Below are 14,668 nucleotides of genomic sequence, written 5' to 3' on the forward strand. Positions count from 1 at the left end.
GAGATGGTGGATTACTTTCGCTTGCTCCTGGATGCGCTCCTCGACCCCTATACCAGGGGTATCTGTTCCTGCTGACTCCATAAGTGGTCGGGAATTCTGTAAGGGGTGCGTAACTGGTGGCAGGGAAGTCAAACGCAGGAGAGCAGAACTTGGTGAATAGCTGGAGCAGTTTAATATATAAAACTAACAGCATACAAAACAACAAACACATGGGTACACAACCCGTAGCGCACCAGTAGCACAAGTACTTACAATAAACAATTCCTGACAAGGACATGGGGGAAACAGAGGGAAAATATACAACATGTAATTAGGGAATTGAAATCAGGTGTGTGTGAAAACAAGACAAAACAAATGGAACATGAAATATGGATTGGTGATGCCTAGAAGACCGGATTATGTCGACCGCTGAACACCACCGAACAAGGAGAGGGACCAACTTCGGTAGAAGACTGACAAAGTGAATGAGGGTGAAGTATCGGAAGTGGTAGGTGTGGTGAAGTTATCGGAGACCGAGGTATGCACAGAGTGTCAGGAAAAAGATAAGTCTGTGACAGTAGGAGTGAAGTTTATGGAAAAAGTGGACTCTTGCCTTTTGGCTGATCCATTTGTGGTTTCACGGTGGGTGAAAAAATAATTGGGTAATGTGGAATCGGTGAGGGTAACCAGAAGTGGTCTAGTGATAATTGTTTGTGTTTCTGTTGGTCAGAGGGAGAAGGCGCTCGGAGTAAAACAAATGGGGGCAAGAAAAGTTAATTGTTTTGCTCTCAAGAAAAGGGCACCAATGGAAGGAGTGATAACTGGGGTAGTAGTAAATTTAAAAGTTGACCAGCTGAGGGGAAAGATTCCCTGTGTATGTGGTGCTTGTTGTTTGATGTTAGGCAAACAGGGTGGCGAGAGTAGGGAAACAGAAGAGTCATTGTCTGTTCTTTTGAGTTTTGAAGAGTCTTTGCCCGACAAAGTGAAGTTTGGTTATGTAAGTTATCCTGTACTAGCGTATGTGCTGAATACATGACAGGTGTCAAGCTTATGGGCCTGTGGCAGCAGTGTGTAGGAGGGAGGGTCTAAGGTGTGAAAAGTGTGCAGAAGGGCATGAGACAAAGGAATGTGTAGTATTTGGGAAAGTAGTGGAATGTGTTAATTGTAGGGGTGCCCATGGAGCTGGGGATCAGAAATGTCCCGTGCGAGAGAGGCAGGTTGAGTAGTGCAGAAGTTGTCTTCTGCTGAGGCAGTGGGGAAAGTAGAGGACGATGGGTTAAGGGGGAAGAGTGGTGAAAGTAGTAGAGATATCCCAGTGTAGAGGGATAGGCCAAAACGTTATATAAGTTTCAGTAAGATTGGATTTTTAGCTTTTATAGCAATGGTTATCAACTGTACTGCAGGGATGGAACGAAAGTCCCAGAAAATTGAGGTTGTGGTGGAAGCTGCAGAGAGGCATTTGGGTGTGTGAGACTTGACATCAGAAGAGTTACAGGGTGTGTTAAGTGGTGATGCCCCATCCTTTCAGGATGATGGCATGAGGTAGGAATAAATACATTTAATTAGTGGAGTAGTGTTCATTTGTTTTGTTAATTTCATTTTATATTAATTTTAAGTGTAGTTTTAGATGTTAGATGTCTTTTCAAGCAAAGTATAAGGGAGTTGTACTCCAGTCTTGTAGGTGGCGGTAATGCAACAAATTGGATGCTAACCTCCGTTAAACCTCATAGAAGAAGATGAAGAAGAAGGAAGGCTGCGAAGGCATCGGTTTGTTAACTCGATTTGATGGCTTGTTAGTGGAAAATAAAAGTGGAAAATATGCGTACTGTCTTAATAAAACACTATTTTCCACCACCATGCTAGGGGGGCTAATGCTACTTCCTGATGGTGGGGGGTAAACAACAGGGGATAAACAACAGACTCATGCGGTGTGCAACATCTGTAAATTGTCAGAAAATCCCAAAATGGTGGTGGAAAATTGTGTTCTATTAAGACAGTATGCATATTTCCCAAATTTATTTTCCACCGACAAGCCATTAGATTGAAATTGAGTTAAGGAGGAAATCAGCGCCTTTGCAGCCTGAATGGAGGGCGCTTTATGTATGAACCGGTCGCCGGGAGCGCATTAATCCCAGATGAATACCAGATGATAGTGAGGATCCATAGTGCACACTAGCAGATGCTCAGGCTAGGGGGGACCAGCTTGGTTGTTTTAAGGGTTGGTTGTCACAGGGCTAATTATTCCCAATCGTAAGTGGTGATGTGTAGAATTTTTAAGCTTTAACATTTGTGAATTATTTGAAAGAACTCATCCACCTAGTCAATTCATGTCAGCATGACAAAACGTTGAGGTAAGGGGAATTTATGTGTTTTGGAGGTGAAAGTAAAAATGGTTATCAACACATCACGCCAGGGTAAGCCTACAGAAACACAGCCCTTATTTTAAGTCTTTCATAAATCCCCTATGGGAAAAATGAATGGTGGAAAAACAATTGGAACTATTTCCCTGTTTGACTGCTAGGTTTTATGCGTATTGTGACACCTCCACTGTGGGGCTGTATACCACATCAGGAAGAACGCCGCCCTCTAGGGGTCTTGGGCTATGGTCTTCCCTATTTTGAGCACATTCGTCCATATCACGTTATTCAAGACCGCCTTTCAACGCGTGTTGCATTATGCATTATGGGGATAAAAATTGTCTGACTTGCATGACGACCTCATGAACTTTACAGAAATGATGTGATCAAAGATCATCAAGTTTAGACTGCAGTCGACTCCAAGTTTCTGCAGTTGCTCTTCACCAACTTCCGCCTGCAGCCTAGCTTGCATTGTCGGAGGCTCTATTGTTAATCAGTCGTTAGATTGTTTTTGTTTGACCCAATCGAATGTCACCAAAGACATGACTGAAACAGGAACCTACGTAATTCATACACTTAAAAGCCTATATACAAATGAATGTAATATTTGAGTCTCTCTCCCAGTAGTTGATTGTACAATGAACACACATATGATTTCAGTTCATGAGTGTGTGATATGCAGGTTAGAGACATTTTTAATTAGACATTATAAAGAACAACTTGTATGGACAATGGCAATATTGCCATGTTGACCTAAGACTTGCTGTTGGAAAACGACATTAGTGTCCAACTTTTGCATGTCGCAGATGCACCTCCCCGACTTTCATCTACAGTCGTTTGCTTTCACCTTACCACTGAAACAATCCCAGTGGCTTTCATTTTACACTGAGCAAAAATACAAACGCAACATGTAAACATGAGCTGAAATAAAAGATTCCAGAAATGTTTAATTTGCACAAAAATATATTTTCTGTCAAATTTTGTGCACAAATGTGTTTACATCCCTGTCTGTGAGCTTTGCTCCTTTGCCAAGAGAATCCATCCACCTGACAGGTGTGACATATCAAGAAGCTGAATAAACAGCATGATCATTACATAGGTGCATCTTGTGCTGGGGCCAATAAAAGGCACTCGAAAATTAGCAGTTTTGTCACACAACACAATGCCACAGATTTATAAAGCCATTTTTACATCAGCCGATGTCACAAAGTGCTATACAGAAACCCAGCCTAAAACCCCAAACAGCAAGCAATGCAGATGTAGAAGCACTCTGTCATTTCGTTCTGTGAGCTTGTGTGGCCTACCACTTCGCAGCTGAGCTGTTGTTGCTCCTAGACATTTACACTTTACAATAACAGCACTTACAGATATCTCAAGTTTTGAGGGAGAGCTCTGACAACACCAGAGCTGTTGTCAGAGAATTGAATGTTAATTTCTCTACCATGTTGTATTAGAGAATTTGGCAGTATGTCCAAACCAGCCTCACAACTGCAGACCACAGGTATGGCGTTGTGTAGGTGAGCAGTTTGCAGATGCCAACATTTTGAACAGAGTGCTCCATGGTGGTGGTGGGGTTATGGTATGGGCAGGCATCAGCTATGGACAATGAACACAATTGCATTTTATCGGTGGCAATTTGGAATGCACAAAAATACCATGATGAGATCCTGAGGCCCATTGTGAGGCCATTTTTTTTAAGGTATCTGTGACCAACTGAGGTATATCTGTTTATTTTTTATATTTTTTATTTAACCTTTATTTAACCAGGTAGGCTAGTTGAGAACAAGTTCTCATTTACAACTGCGACCTGGCCAAGATAAAGCATAGCAGTGTGAACAGACAGCAACACAGAGTTACACATGGAGTAAACAATTAACAAGTCAATAACACAGATTTTTTTTATTTTAAAGAGTCTATATACATTGTGTGCAAAAGGCATGAGGAGGTAGGCGAATAATTACAATTTAGCAGATTAACACTGGAGTGATAAATGATCAGATGGTCATGTGCAGGTAGAGATACTGGTGTGCAAAAGAGCAGAAAAGTAAATAAATAACAACAGTATGGGGATGAGGTAGGTAAATTGGGTGGGCTATTTACCGATGGACTATGTACAGCTGCAGCGATCTGTTAGCTGCTCAGATAGCAGATGTTTAAAGTTGGTGAGGGAGATAAAAGTCTCCAACTTCAACGATTTTTGCAATTCGTTCCAGTCACAGGCAGCAGAGAACTGGAAGGAAAGGTGGCAAAATGAGGTGTTGGCTTTAGGGATGATCAGTGAGATACACCTGCTGGAGCGCGTGCTATGGGTGGGTGTTGCCATCGTGACCAGTGAACTGAGATAAGGCGGAGCTTTACCTAGCATGGACTTGTAGATGACCTGGAGCCAGTGGGTCTGGCGACGAATATGTAGCGAGGGCCAGCCGACTAGAGCATACAGGTCGCAGTGATGGGTGGTATAAGGTGCTTTAGTAACAAAGCGGATGGCACTGTGATAAACTGCATCCAGACTGTATTCCCAGTCATGTGAAATCCATAGATTTGGGCCTAATAAACTTTAACTCGGTAAAATCAATGAAATTGTTGCATGTTGAGTTTGGGCCAATTTTGGCAATTGATAGGGTCTTCAACTTTTGTTTTTCTTGGCTAATTGTTCCTTTGGGATATTGGCCAGCACCTAGTCAAATGTACAATATAAATGCAATTTTATTGATTGATTTATTATTAATTTCAGCACACAATTTGCCTTCAGTTTGCACATTTATTTACATTCCAGGAGCTTCAACCACTGAATGAGCGATATATGAACGGCTTCGACACCCCCCAAAGAGGACGCCTCTCACCAACAGTCCAATGAAATGCGAAGGTGTTTGGTCTTGTCGGCTTTTGAACCAATCACAACGAAGAATACTGCTTCGCAGCGCTAGTTCACTGTCACATCCAAATATGTAGCTTCCTGATTGGACCACAGTGTACTAGCGGCTAGGTGACAGTGCGGTTGTAAGCGAAAGGGAGGGGGAACCCGAATGCAAGCCATCGGTGTAACACAAGAGGAGACAATTGAGTTTGAGATAGCTTCAAAAAGGGAATATATCAGACGTAAAACCAACATTATCAAAATAACTTTGTTACACAAAAAACACAGGACTTTGTGCAGTTGTTGACTGTCCTCTAGCTTTCATTACTACAGGCAATTTAGCCTTGTTTATATTGTAAGGGAGGCCCAATCTGCTGCGGGAAGCGGACGCCTTCGGAGTGTTGTTGAGTGGTTCGGTCTTTTCGCGCACCTAGTAAGTGAGGCTGTTGTATGGTTGTATTCACTTACGTTTTATGAAATATACAGTGATTTTCAAACTACTTTAAACCTTCAAATCAATGTGAAAAGTGGATGTTCGTCAATCATGTTTCGTCTGTTGATACTAACCTGATAGCTAACTAGCCAAGTAGCTATTTCGTTACTATACTTAGCTAGCTAAATTGTTTTTTACTCACTTTCTAGCCACAACTATAATGTGATGAGTAAATTGTTAGTGTTAGCCAACTATTATTATATTAATGAACAAAGCACAGGACGTTTAACTTTTTGCAGATGGCGTTGGCGTTATTTAGCTAACGGTAGCTAGCCAGCGCACTATCACACGACGTTAATGGCTAAGTTGGTTAGCTAGCTAACGTCGCAACTAGCTAGCTCGCCATATGGGTCTGTTTTGGTATCAACACTAAATTAATACTACAACTCCCTAGGTCAATATCATGATATTATCGAGGCTAGTTAGATAACGTTAACTTTGCTTCTATGTACTGCGGCTAGACACCCTATATTTTCTTCAATAACGTCAGCTGATTGATTTAGCTAGCTAACTGTATAGTGGCTAAGCTAATTGTGGTGTATTGTTGCTAACGTTAGCTAGTTGTACACACATTGCGTTAGCCACATCCAGAGCAGTTGATGCTGCATTAAAGTGCTAATCGGAACGAGGAAACTGCGACTTGTTAACTGGTTGTTGTCATACACGTGCTGCGTTCCACGATTCAGAAAGTCGGACATTTCCGAGTTTTCTGGTTCCGGTTAGTATGCTAACGCGGCAGTAGTCTCAGTTTACTCAAGCTGATAATAAAGATCCCACTAACGCAAGGGTTCCCTAACTTTTACTGCACAACTACATATTTAAACTAGAAAATGCAGCATACCTCACTTGGAAACATTTTGTTCCCTAGTTAAAGCTGTGTGTTATTATTCACACAATTTTTGGTCCCGAAGGCTGTCTCAACACAATGACATGAAGTGTAAGGGGTCCTTAGTTGACACAAAGGTTGTATTCTATGCCCATTTGAAGATGAATGAGACAATTGGAAGCTGGGGATGATTAGGTGGACAGATTGGGAATTTAGCCAGGACACTGGGGTTAACACCCCTACTCTTACCATAAGTGCCATGGGCACTTTAGTGACCACAGGCAGGACACCTGTTTAATGTCCCGTCTGAAAGAGGGCACCCTACACAGGGCAATGTCCCCAATCACTGCCTTGGAGCATGAGGATATTTGTTTTAGACAAGAGGAAAGAGTGCTCCCTTCTAGCCCTCCATTACAGTAAAAGTACATTTCAACCACAATATTGTTATTGCGGTGATGAGAAATGGCCTATGATGACGGCAACTAATGCATTTTATATTTTGTGTCCGTCCCAGAGAATATGAAACAGATGCCACAATGACATCGAGATTTGGTAAAACCTACAGCCGTAAGGGCGGTGATGGATCATCATCATCCAAGTTTGATGAGGTCCTGTCCAACAAGAGAGCAACGCTCAGCACCAAATGGGGCGAGACGACATACAAGGCCAAGGTGAGCTCCAAGCGCCCGGGCCATTGGAGTGAGGTGGCAGAGCAGCCCAAGAGGCCCAAACTCTCAGATGAGATGTCTGAGGACCCCTTTGGCTTTGACAGCGATGATGAGTCCAAGACGGTCACCTCTCGCTTCCCACACGCCAAGGCCTCCCCTGCCAAGCCGGAATCAGCAGAGCCGTCTCAGGCAGGGAGGCCAGGCTTCTGCCTGGAGTCCAGGAGCAGCCAGCAGAGCAGCCTTGTTCCCAGTAAAGCTACCTCTAGCATGGGTAGTGACAGAAGCCAATTGAGGGTCACAGAGGACACAGCCAGGTTCTTCAACACCACCACCACAACAGGTAGGAGGAGCCTCGTGTTGCAAAGTAGGACTACTAATCCAATGTAGAATCAAATCTTGGGCCAGAAGACCTTTGCTTCTAGGGGGTGTAAGGGATAAATTGCTTGCAATGTGGCGGACTCATTTGTTAAGATCAAATGTTGTGTGCCGTGTCAGCCAACTTCGGTTATAATTATTGAAACGGTTATTTCCTGTCATTGATTTCAAGCACATTTATTTTTAAGGTAGTTATAGGACCGAGTACCAAATATTTTGATGGTCTTTAGTGATCCAATATTAGTAATCCAATATAGTAAAATATTTGTAAAGAATAAATTAGTTGTGCTAGTGAGTCCACAAAAGGAAAATGCTAAATTAAGTTAGGATGCACTTGCAATTCGTCTTGTTAATTTCGGACCATATGATGTCATCCAGCCATTTGATTTAGACAGCAGATTGGTAGCTACCCTTAGGATTCAGACAAGTAGTCATTTAAATTGAACAGCAATTTAACTCTTTACAATCATCGTTGTAAGCTTTTGACTTTGGGAAAACTTTGATAGCCCAAATCTTGGAACAGAAAAACATCTAATCTGGCAGTGTGTTTTTGGAGCAGGCTTCAACAGGCTGCCAGGAGTGAGTTTAGCTTACCCTCTGGACTGGAATAATGGGCACCAACTGTCAGCCTAGCAGGTGGCTCTTGTGGATTACACCCAAAGCACTCGCTGGGGAGAAGCAAACCCATCAAAATTTACAGTCTGCATTATGTTGATGCTCTTCTCTAATACGAAACCGGTCCACTTGACGGGTGCAGCCTCGTTTTAGGAGGCCATCTCCTCTATGGCAGGTGGTTCTGATTGTATTCCGCATTGCTAAGCAGACACGCTGAATGTTATTTACTGCCAGAGGCAGCAACTTATTGCTCTAGTTACGGGCCCGTTTCAATGCAATGCTGCCTGCTGTTGTGTGCCCTTGTCCACTGCAAAAACACTATCACATCATTTGTCACTCCTCCATATGGCTGTATGCCCTCTGTCATTCAAATCAGTGGCCCTGGAAGTTGTGTAGGCTTTGAGTCACTTAGAGAATGGGCTTGTTTGACACATTTCTGTAGGCATTGAAGTTGCAGGCTCAGGTATGGAACAATAGCCACAAGCATATCCTTTGTCATGCAAGTTAGCGCTAGTCACATGATGAGTAAAAGTTCTGTCAGTCTGAAAACTGAACTGAAACTATTACTCATTGGCACATTTAGCAGCAGCACTGCCACATTCCTACACAAACCCAGGATGTCCTCCAAGGACCAGTGTTCACTTGTCCACCCATAGAAACTCTCTACTTGTCTGTCTTGCGTAGAAATCAATATGAGCAGATCCGGGGTTAAAGGAAACTTTTCACTGCTGGGACTTGCGGTCAGACTGATGTTAATACTTATTGAACCTCGTTTAAGGATTCATCAAGCAAAGCATTCCGGCCCTTTTTTTACGTGGCTAATTATTGAAAAGCTTAGTTGGATGTAGAAAACTTTTTAACTCAGAGGTGCTCAGTCTTTAGCGACAATGGCGTGATTGTCTTTGCATTCAGAGTGTGTCCAGACAGCGATCCCTCAAGTACCACCTGCATAATAAACCAGGCCTGTTACGGCTCTGATTGAAATCTAATCAGGCATTTTCTCAGTCCGATTATTTTTTTAGTGCAAAAGATTCTAAAAATAAAACATTCCCATTAAAAAACTATTTAGATTTACAGAGGTGGAAGGGTAATTCAAAACAACCTGTTCATCAAATGTCTTGGCATGCTCAGCAAAAACCACACCACCCTGAATTAATGACAAAACCCAAGTTATTTTGAAGTAAAATGTAGATATAGGATGTCTACTTACTATCTTTCTTGTGATAGGATATTTCTCATTGATATGCCAAGCTCAGTTAAAGGGGTACTTGGGATTTTGGTAATGCCATTTATCTACTTCCCCAGAGTCAGATTAACTCGTGGATAATTGCGCTAGGACTAAGTTGCTAACTAGAGCAATTGCTAACTAGAGCAATTGCTAACTAGAGCAATTGCTAACTAGAGCAATTGCTAACTAGAGCAATTGCTAACTAGAGCAATTGCTAACTAGAGCAATTGCTAACTAGAGCAATTGCTAACTAGAGCAATTGCTAACTAGAGCAATTGCTAACTAGAGCAATTGCTAACTAGAGCAATTGCTAACTAGAGCAATTGCTAACTAGCATTAGCGCAATGGCTGGAATGAATTGTATTAACACTAGTTAGCATTGGCTTGTGAAACTACCACTAACTTTCTTCATATTGGACACTGTGGTATCCACATTTTCATCGAATCTGGGGAAGTAGATATATGGCCTCATTGCCAAAGTATCTCTTTTCAGGATTTTTTTTTGTTAGACAGCTTTTCAATTTTGTTTGCATGTGGTGCACATATGTAATGTCGTACGTAATTTTTGAGGACTACCTTTGCCTCGTGGGTGCTACTTTCAGAACTACTGGCTAAAAAGTATACAGAAGTGCAGGAGAATGAATCTCTTCAATTTCCTTGGTTGAAGAACTTTGAATTCTATGGACATTTTGGACTGAGGTGTCAGCTCTTGTCAGTGATGAACCGTCTATCTTCTGTGACTGATTTTGGGATTCCGAGCCTTGGAAGGCTTAGTTTGGAACTTGTCAAAAATTATCCTAGGGAGGAGACTAAGGCAAGGATCATCAGCCAGATTCAGCCGCGGGCCGCCAGTTGGGGTACCTAGTCCTAAGGTATATTCTGTGCACTATTACCCTAGTCATATAGCCTAGCGAGCCTAAACATTCCTTAGGGAGGGGTATATACCAGAATCTGAATGCAAGTGGTATGTAGCAACCTATTGGAACTCAACTGCCAGTATAGTTGTTTAGCAAGCTATTATTGTCCCACCCAGTAGGTTTTAAAATGCACGTAAATAATTACAAGAGCCAGTGTAGTCAATGTCCACACTGTCATCACGTTGTAGTCTAACCCAGTCTCCTGATGTTGTGGTGACTTAGACCAACAGAGTTGGAGACATTTTCTGACTCAGCATTTTTTCAGCGTTGTGCCAAAAGCTTTACCAGGGTGTGCTGATCCTCTCACAGCCCTAGCACTTAGTTAACACTCTCTCATACATGGTTGAAACCACCTTCCAATGTAATAATGGCACCCATGTCGTAGTGTGGCAGGCGTCAAGATGGCTTGAATTTATCTGCTGTATGCTACAACTGTCAGAGACATTAACTGCTTAATGCTTGAAACAGCAATATGTAACTTTTGGGCAACTTGACCAAATTCACATTAAAAAATGTGAGTTATCGATCGGTCATTCTCATTGGTAGCAAGTTTTAAAAGCAGTAGATCTGTTCTACAGTGCATTAGGAAAGTATTCACATTTTGTTACAGCCCTATTCTCAAATGGATGAAATAATTTTCATAGCAATCTACACACAATAACCCATAATGATTACGCAAAAACTGGTTTTTAGACCTTTTTCTGAATGTATTAAAAAAAACGGATACCTTATTTACATTACTATTCTGAGACTCGTAATTGAGCTCAATTGCATCCTGTTTCCATTGATCTTCCTTGATGTTTCTACAACTTGATGGAAGTTCACCTGTGGTAAATTCAATAGATTGGACATGCTTTGGAAAGGCACGCCTGGTTATATAAGGTCCCACAGTTTACAGTGCATGTCAGAGCAAAAACCAAGTTATGAGGTCGAAGGAATTGTGTGTAGAGCTCCGAGACAGGATTGTGTCAAGGCACTGATCTGAGGAGGGTACCAAAACCTTTCTGCAGCATTGAAGGTCCCCAAATACACAGTGGCCTCCATTTTTTTAAATGGAAGAAGTTTGGAACCACCAAGACTTTACCTTGAGCTGGCTGCCTGGCCAAACTGAGCAATCGGGGGAGAAGGGAAGGGCCTTGGTCGGGAGGTGACCAAGAACCCGATGGTCACTCTGACAGAGCTCCAGAGTTTCTCTGTGGAGATGCAAGGACCTTCCAGAAGGACAACCATCTGTGCAGCATTCCAGCAACCAGGCCTTTATGGTAGAGTGGCCAAACAGAAGCCACTCCTTAGTAAAAGGCACATGACCGCCCTGCTTGGAGTTTGCCAAAAGGCACCCAAATCCAATAAAATCACATTCTATTGGTCACATGCACATGGTTAGCAGATGTTATTGTGAGTTTAGCAAAATGCTTGTGCTTCTAGTTCCGACAGTGTAGTAATATTTAACAAGTAATCTAACAATTCCACAACAACTACCTAATACACACAAATCTAATTAAAGGGGTGGAGTAAGTATATGTACATATATAAATTCCCAGTCTGGCCCTCAAACCATCAGTCACCTAATAATCCCCAGTTTACAGTTGGCTCATTCATCCCCCTCCTCTCCCCTGTAACTATTCCCCAGGTCGTTGCTGCAAATGAGAATGTGTTCTCAGTCAATTTACCTGGTAAAATAACGGATAAATAAAAATATGTAAATAAATGGATGAGCGATGACCGAGCAACATAGGCAAGATGTAATGGATGGTATAAAGTACAATATATACATATGAGTAATGTAGGATATGTAAACATTATTAAAGTGGCATTATGAAAGTGACAAGTGATCCATTTTTTAAAGTGGCCAATGATTTCAAGTCTGTATGAAGGCAGCAGACGCTCTGTGTTAGTGGCTGTGTAACAGTCAGATGGCCTTGAGATAGAAGCTGTTTTTCAGTCTCCGTGTCCCAACTTTGATGCACATGTACAGACTTCTCCTTCTGGTGGGGTGAACAGATGGTGGCTTGGGTGGTTATTTTCCTTGATGATCTTTTTGGCCTTCCTGTGACATCGGGTGCTGTCGGTGTCATGGAGGGCAGGTAGTTTTCCCCAAACGATGCTTTGTGCACACCGTACCACCCTCTGGAGAGCTTTGCGGTTGTGGGCGGTGCAGTTGCCGTACAAGGCGGTGATACAGATCAACAGGATGCTCTCAGTTGTGCATCTGTAGAAGTTTGTGAGGGTTTTAGGTGACAAGCCAAATTTCTTCAGCCTCCTGACGTGGAAGAGGTGATGTTGCGCCTTCACCACACTATCTGTGTGGGTGGACCATTTCAGTTTGTCTGTGATGTGTACACCAAGGAACTTAACTTTCCACCTTCTCCTGTGCTGTCGATGTGGATCGGGGCGTGCTGCCTCTGCGGTTTCCTGAAGTCTAAGATCATCTAATTTGTTTTGTTGATGTTGAGAGATTGTTTTCCTGACATCATACTCCGAGTGCCCTCACCTCCTCCCTGTAGTCTGTCTCGTTGTTGATAATCAAGCCCACTACTGTTGTCGTTTGCAAACATGATGATTGAGTTGGAGGCGTTCATGACCACACAGTCATGGGTGAACAGGGAGTACTTGTTGGGCCCCAGTGTTAAGGATCGGCGAAGTGGAGATGTTGTTTTCTGCCTTCACCCATCAGGAAGTCCAGGACCCAATTGCGCAGGGCGGGGTTGAGACCCAGGGCCTCAAGCTTAGTGATGAGCTTGGAGGGTACTATGACGTTGATTGCTGAGCTGTTGTCAATGAACAGTATTATTAGATAGGTATTCCTCTTGTCCAGATGAGATAGGGCAGTGTGATGGTGATTGCATCATCTGTGGACCTATTGGGGCGGTATGCAAATTGACGTGGGTCTAGGGTGGCAGGTAAGGTGGAGGTGATATGATCCTTAGTCTCACAAAACACTTCATGACATAAGTGGGTGCTACGGGGCGATGGTCATTTAGTTCAGTTACCTTTGCCTTCATGGGTACAGGAACAATGGTGGCCATCTTGAAGCATGTGGGGACAGCAGACTGGGATAGAGACAGTTTGAATATGTCCATAAACACACCAGCCAGCTGGTCTGCACATGCTCTGAGGATGTGGCTAGGGATGCCATCTGGGATGGCAGCCTTGCGAGGGTTAACACGTTTAAATGTCTTACTCACGTCGGAGAATGAGAGCCCACTCCTTGGTAGCGGACCGCGTCGGGGACACTGTATTTTCCTCAAAGCGGGCAACGATGTTTAGTTTGTCTGGAAGTGTCATGTTGGTGTCATTGATGCGGCTGGTTTTCTATTTGTAGTCCGTATTTGCCTGTAGACACTGCCACATACGTCTCGGGTCTGAGCCATTGAATTGCGACTCCACTTTGTCCCGATACGGATATTTTGTTTGATTGCCTTGTGGAGGGAATAACTACAGTGTTTGTATTCAGACATATTCCCAGTCCTCTTTCCATGGCTAAATGCGGTGGTTTGTGTGTTAGGTTTTGCGCAAATGCCGCCATCTATCCACTGTTTCTGGATAGGTGTCGTTTTAATAGTCACAGTGGGTACAACATCTCCAATGCACTTCCTTATAAGCTCACTCACAGAGTCTAAATAGATATTATTCTCTGCCCGGAACATTTCCCAGTCCGTGTGATCAAAACAACATTGAAGCGTGGATTCCGATTGGTCCCACCAGCGTTGAGTAGTTCTCATCACAAGTACATCCTGTTTGAGTGTCTGCCTATAGGACCGGAGGAGCCAAATGGAGTCGTGGTCAGAATTGCTGATGGGCGGGCGGGATAGGGTCTTGTATGCATCGCGGAAGTTATTGTAGCAGTGATCCAGTCTATTGCCCGCAAGAGTGCTACAATCAATATGCTGATAGATTTTAGGTGGCCTTGTTCTCACGTCTGCTTTGTTAAATCCCTAGCTCTAATAAATGTTGCCTTCCAGTTTGCATGGTGTCCAGTGAAGTTCCTTGAGGGCTGTCGTGGTATCGGCTTGAGGGGGATATATACGGCTGTGACAATAACCGACGGGAATTCTCTTGGGAGATATGGGTGGCTTTTGATTGTGAGGAAGTCTAGGTCATGTGAACAAAAGCTCTTGAGTTCCTGTATGTTACGATTACACCATGAGTTGTTAATCATGAAGCATACACCCCCGCCCTTCTTACCAGACCATGAGAAACAAGATTCTCTGGTCTGATGACACTAAGATTGAACTCTTGGCCTGAATTCCAAGCGTCGCGTCTGGAGGACACCTAGCACCATCCCTATGGTGATGCATAGTGGTGGCAGCATCGTGCTGTGGGGATGTTTTTCAGCGGCAGGGATTGGGGGAG

At 43.2% G+C, this 14,668-nt stretch overlaps 1 protein-coding gene across 1 annotated transcript in view; it reads left to right on the plus strand.

Annotated features, from left to right (window-relative positions):
* Positions 1 to 5,331: 5,331 nt before the first annotated feature.
* The window catches only part of LOC112223482 (wings apart-like protein homolog), a 49,263-nt gene continuing 39,926 nt past the window's right edge, over positions 5,332 to 14,668 (plus strand). Inside the window, exons 1-2 of the mRNA XM_024386516.2 lie at positions 5,332 to 5,626; positions 7,027 to 7,520. Coding sequence (XP_024242284.1) covers positions 7,049 to 7,520 — 472 coding nt within the window. The 5' untranslated portion in view covers positions 5,332 to 5,626; positions 7,027 to 7,048. The remainder of the gene's footprint in view (positions 5,627 to 7,026; positions 7,521 to 14,668) is intronic.

The sequence above is a fragment of the Oncorhynchus tshawytscha genome, linkage group LG24 (assembly GCF_018296145.1).
Source record: "Oncorhynchus tshawytscha isolate Ot180627B linkage group LG24, Otsh_v2.0, whole genome shotgun sequence".
Taxonomy (NCBI): Eukaryota; Metazoa; Chordata; class Actinopteri; order Salmoniformes; family Salmonidae; genus Oncorhynchus; species Oncorhynchus tshawytscha.